The sequence below is a fragment of the Monopterus albus genome, unplaced genomic scaffold, assembly GCF_001952655.1.
Source record: "Monopterus albus unplaced genomic scaffold, M_albus_1.0 scaffold277.1, whole genome shotgun sequence".
Classification (NCBI taxonomy): Eukaryota; Metazoa; Chordata; class Actinopteri; order Synbranchiformes; family Synbranchidae; genus Monopterus; species Monopterus albus.
In genome coordinates this window covers 752,038-758,020 of record NW_018128157.1, presented here as the reverse complement: position 1 = coordinate 758,020, position 5,983 = coordinate 752,038, and the positions used below count along the sequence as shown (strand labels likewise).

The 5,983-nt window shown below is 44.5% G+C and overlaps 1 protein-coding gene across 1 annotated transcript in view; it reads right to left on the bottom strand.

The window, feature by feature from the left end:
* ncoa4 (nuclear receptor coactivator 4) overlaps nucleotides 1–5,983 on the bottom strand; it is a 12,961-nt gene that overhangs the window by 2,404 nt on the left and 4,574 nt on the right. Inside the window, 6 exon segments of the mRNA XM_020622294.1 lie at nucleotides 1–117; nucleotides 1,135–1,257; nucleotides 2,043–2,123; nucleotides 2,208–2,316; nucleotides 3,427–3,518; nucleotides 3,624–3,764. The exon segment at nucleotides 1–117 is cut by the window's left edge and continues 112 nt beyond it. Of these exon segments, the coding sequence (XP_020477950.1) occupies nucleotides 1–117; nucleotides 1,135–1,257; nucleotides 2,043–2,123; nucleotides 2,208–2,316; nucleotides 3,427–3,518; nucleotides 3,624–3,764 (663 nt within the window).

The following is a 5,983-nucleotide window of genomic DNA, read 5'->3' as shown; positions in this document are numbered from 1 at the left end:
GCTGCCACTCCGCTCCCGACTAACCAGGGTCTGGTCCTGGACCAGCCATGCCTCCAGGTCCATGAGCTGACCCCAGGCTTGCAGGAAGTCCACCGAGGCCACGGCGGGACAGGACATCTGCAGGGACACACAGGAAGTCAGTCTGACATGTCTTTGACAGCTGATGATCAACGTTATTGATTTACTGTCAGTGTCATGTTTATTACAAAGACTATCTGTAATAAAAGTACTTTTGTGTCTTTGAGAGCAAAACTTTGGTAATGCAATCAAAATACATTTTTTGCAACAAAAAAATCTTATTAAATATAACTTGACTGAAATCAGAGCTGCTGTCATTTCAAGCAAAAACTATCATTTGACAATTTTTTCTTTGTTTGCAGTTTGTCCATTGTGGCTGAACTCCTATTTGTTTTTTTGTTTGCAAATCAAAAACCTCTATGGGTCAAAATCTTTTGGATGTGTGTCTGTGTACAATGCAGGGGGAGGGGTGAGGTGTAAAACTGCATCTCTATTGGCCAGTGATGCTGGAGTGTGGCTGCTGTGATGAGCCAGTGACTTTTGGCTGGATGTCTTTGCCCTTTTATACCGTTATTAACTCGCTCCGGTTACAGTAACACTGACCTACTCTCACTGCCTCAAACTGAACCAGTCTGAATCGTCTACTGATTGGGATTCAAGTAGTTTTCTACTCATTTCCTAATATTTTTCTATTCAGTATGCAATTCAGGATTAATAACACTCGCTAAACTAGCTTCTGTTACTCTGAACAGGTAATTATTGTCGTCATGTGGCAACAGCTTTAAACTCAGATTTTCTTTCAGGAAACTCAACAGCTGCTGATAAACTCAACACAACTAGTGCGACTAAGATCATGGCTTGTCCAACATCACAAGTCTGTGCCCCAGAAAGTTTCCTGTGAATTACGAGCTAAAACTGTGATCAAATATTTTGTTACTGAACTGCAGGATAGTTTATATACATTTCATTGTTTCAGTACATTTTCAAAATACACAAATACTTTCCATTTCTGGGTCTCTGATGTGACAATCTACCAACTCCTCTAATCACAAGGCAGTAAGTTGGCCATCTGGCTGGAAAAACCCAGATGTGTCGCTGGTGTCTGGGCTCTCTCACCTTGCTCTCCTTGTGTGACAGCAGCCAATCCTGAGGGTTCTTGCTGGACTGGTAGCCAGTAAAAGTGCCGCTGTTTGGACGAGATCCCAGCAGCCAGTCACTCAGAGCACCGACCTCCATGTTCTGCAGAGACAGATTCAGAGTGAAGGTGTGTCACCCTGGGAGCAGGCAGGTGACAGGTGGACACCAGCTGCTCAGTGCATTAGAATGACAAGTACAAACTCAGATTACAGGTGTACACCCTGTTTTCAAGATCCCACAGAAGTATTAGAGCAGCACAAACACCAGTGGAAGTAAGAAGCTTTATTTATTGTCATTGTGACAACAAAATTATGTTTGGAGCCTTGGGTTGCTGTGTGCATACGTACCACCATCACAGGTAACGGGTGGGTTCAGTGTCTTGCACTGAGATTCGAACCTTAAACCTTCTGGTTGGGAGACAGCTACTCTACCCACCGCACCACTGTCACCTCCCCATAAGTTTGTAACTGTCAATAAACCTACACTTAAAAAAACACAAGCTGAAAAGCCAGACTGTATCAGCAGCACTACTCTTTGTTTTACAGTCATGTTCGACGTCCTGGACTCTCAGGCATCCTTTGACTTTCGCAGCAGAAAAATCAAAAATGCGAGTCTGTTTGTAAATGTTTGAATGTATTTTATGTTACACGTTATTTTCTCTCTATGCAGAAAACCACACATATCCATGCCCGACTGTGCTACCTACCTGTGGTGAACCAGTAAACAATTGCAGTTCAACCACTACTCTCTAACCGAACTACTGCAGTGAGTCACATCTTTAGCCAGCTGTTCGGATATTATTTTCTATTACAATAGCCAACCAACTGTTTAGTCCGTCTTTCTGCTTCACACCCGCTCTCTGTGCAAACACCTGCAGATGGAATTACCTGTCTCGTGACAGCAACTGGACAACTCTGCTCCTGATCCTTCTGGTGGGCGGGGGTCTGAGAGGACACACCCTCCACAAGCTGCAAACCATAGAGAGAGCACCTGGTTGGCATCAGACAGACCACAGAATACTGTGTCTCTGTATATGTGTGTGTGTGTGTTACCTGTGCGGTGACACTGCCGAATGAGGTGATGGCCTGCCTCAGAGAGCGGGAGTCAGCATGGAAACTCATCTCAGGTGTTTCCTCTGGTGTCAGACTCAGAGAGGACAACCTGCAGACAAAGGAGAAAACCATCACACCCACCTTCATCACAGTCACCACCGCAGACACTGCTTTCAGTGGTGATATGGAAACATCTTTTGCCAGGTTTCACAATCTGTCGCTACTTTGAGGTTTTTCATCTTGTACCATCAAACTTCTGGTAGGTCTACAAGTGTGTGAAACCCGAAAGGTTAAGTAACTGTGGGGGGGTCGAAACATTTTGTAACTTCCTCCATAAATTCAAATATATTTTCACCATATTGGCTGAAGAAGCATCCGATTGCTACGCTGTCCCCCAGGCTGCAGTGGATCAAAGCCACCTCATGACAGCAGACCGACTTGACCTGCTGTCAGAAGACCCTGTAACACGCTGATCGGGACGTGCGGCCTACGTATTATTGATCATGGCTCATAAGCTGCTTTCATATGAGGTTTTGTGCTCCCATGTGCAAACTAATTATTGTACATGGATGTCAGTGATTCTCAATGACGGCACGCCTCTGCTTTGCAACAAAGTTAGAAAAATATTCACATATTCAAACACAAACGACGTCTCCGCACAGACTGGCCTCTACACAGCCACTGTGAGACAAGCTCACAGGAACCGCCTCCAGCTCGTTCTGATAAAAACCTGCCTGTAGCTTGTTGTTGACCTTACTGTGGTTGTAAAAGACCTCATATGTGTTTCAGCGTTTTGCTTATGACTTACTGATCCAAGAGTTGGAATCTTTCCAACTCAAAATCACTGCCCCTGTACCCCTCAGGGCACACTGTAATTCACATCCTGGGCAGTGGGCTACCATATGGGGAAAAAGTCTGCAAGTACTCATTTATGAAATTTTGTAAATGTTCCCACCTCTATTTACCATTTCATTTTTGCTGTGTTAATGTCAGGCAACATTGTTCTTGTTATATTCTACCTGTGGACAGTGCGACCAGGTAAAAACATGACAACTGCAGTTTCAGTATTTCACTCGTCCTAACCCAGAGACGTTACCTGGGCTGCAGAGACTGATACAGTCCAAGCCATCATCAGATGGCGGCATCCCTGCACGTGGACTTTTTACTGATCAAGTAATCTCCTGCTCTTAAACAATGATGTGCGTGCGTGCATGCTTACTTCTCCATGCAGCTGGTCAGCTGATTATTCAGGTCGTTGCTGCTGTTGGAGCTCTGCAGCTGATGGGTAATCACATCAAACTGACCTCTGAGCTGAAACAGCCAGTAAACATCATAAACAGTCAGGAAACAGCCAGTAAACATCATAAATGGTGAACAGCCAATAACCTGTGAAACCAGCCAGGAGCAGATAGTTACCCGGTGCAGCTGGTGCAGCTGCTGCTGCAGAGTCTCAGTCTTGACTTGTTCAAGCAGCTCGATCTGACCGAGCAGCCACACCTCTCTGCAGCGCAGCGCCTCCTGCTGGCGGCTCACACAGCTCTGCAGCTCCGAACGCACCTGAGGAAGGGGGGGACAAGTGGAAGGGACAGGTGAGACAGTCTGTACATTAAGCTTCCTCAGCCTTAAACTGAATGAATCGGGTTCTAATTTTTCCAACATGTGAAGGCTTCAGGAAACTGACAAATGTTTTTTATAACCCAACAATCAATCAACAGATTAATCAATAACGAAAACTGTCGCAGCTCTTCACGACTCAATGATCACACTGCAGCGGCTGACCAATCAGCACACGGTACCACATCAGAGACAGCGAGGCCTTTGACTGAAAATTAGCTATGAGCACACAGAAACCTTACCTGATGCTACAGGAGCTGGAGTTCTACACTACACTACAGCTGAGGCCAATAGAGTCCGGGAGACTTCAGTCGAGGCCAGCAGCCAAAGTCAGTGTTGTGAGCTCATCTCTCTCCTCCGCTCTTTTATATACCAACTCTACCGTACCCTGCTCTCTCTCTCTGTAGTGTTTAATATGCACACTCATCCATCTCCAGTCACACTCCTTCACACAGGTAATGTGACCTCACCTTTCCACTGAGCCTGGGTCACCACAGCAACCGCAGATGCATGACTGAACAATATGAGGATTAAGGTTCAGGCTGATCCTGGTGTTTTTCAGATCACACACATGGTGAGTCAGCATTTTCTGATGGGTCAGGACCACACAGGATCAGATGGGTGGAGGTGAGCGCTGCTGTTTGTCACAACCAGCCTGCTCAAATATGACCCGGTTAACCTTCTGGAGAAACGCTCAGCTGACCGATAAGTGCAGCTCCTCCTGATCAATATGCCAAACTCATTAAACTCAGACTGACAAATCAGGAGCTCTGAAACAGAGCAACAGTTAATTATTTGTAGGTATAAGACTGAGAAGTGCTGTAATGTTGTAATCAAGAAACTAAATGTGGAGAAGATCAAACTGTCATTTGATTATTGGGGCAAAGCTAAGGAGAAAAACTAACAGCAGAACTAAGTGTAATATGTTAGCGTGATACCAGTTTGCAGAATATTCTTGTAATGCAGAGATTAGCTATATGAATTAACAGGAACTCAGCGCACACAGGTTCATCATCTAAACTATTAATTTAATTTAATTTAATTTAATGAATGAATGAAGATCTCTTGTGTGTGCTGGAATTCCTTTTCACTGCCCTGCTCCAGCTGGACGTATGAGCACACAGCTGTGCATAGGGTTACTTTTTACACTTTTACCATCTACCACAGAGTGAACCACCATATCAATGCAGTGGACATGCAGTTGTGGTGACATTAAGTATTTAAACACTTGGAACACTTCTGCACTTGTCAGCCACTTCTCTCTGCATTTTGCTGCTATGTGTAAATCAAGAACCAAAAATATCTGGATAACTTTGGCTGGCATTAGAAAATCCAGGATTGTTCATTTGATCAGATTGCTGTTTCACAAAACTTAGAAGATTAAGCTGGGATTTTCTTGTTATCCTGGATGAATTTAGCATGACTCAGTCGCACAAAAACAGCGGCACATAAGTTACCGTGGAGACTTATTTCAGGCAGCCAGCCTGCTCCAGACCACGTAGCCCGTAAACTGAGTTTTTCCAAACTAAAACCATGGCTGACTCCAGTGTTGCCAACTTAGTGAGTTTTGTAGTGGTCAAAAACAAACAAGGTACCAGTCCAGAGGTACTGACTAGATTTAGTGACTTTCAGACCCCTTTAGCGACTTATTTTCAAAAAAGCCACTAGAGACAAATCTAGCGACTTTTTGGAGGACAGTCGCCAGGGCCGCCCATGAGAGAGCAATCTTATTTGCCGGGCGCAGCAAGGCCCCATCAGCATTTACTCCGGTCAGTGAGTGGGAGCCAGAGCATTCAGTCGACCGCACGGCCACACACATGAATGAGCTGCACGTGTGCATGCCAGAGTTCATGGTGTTTAACCCCATTGACAGTTTCCAGTTAAAAGTAAGGCAACAGGTGAAAGAAACACAGTCACAAAACTGCAAAGTTCACTCTTCCATACAAGCTTACCTTTTGATATTGGCATGATTAGATATTACATTTACAGATTGTCAACTCAGATTGTTATATTACTTCTGTTTAGTTTGGCCAAGTTGAGAATATTTTAATCTATGAAAGAACAATAACATACATAAGATGCATCTAGTTTTTGTAAATATGAACATAGTTGGCTCGTACGATTTAATTCTGACTGGCAGGTCCTTTACACCGCCTGGACAT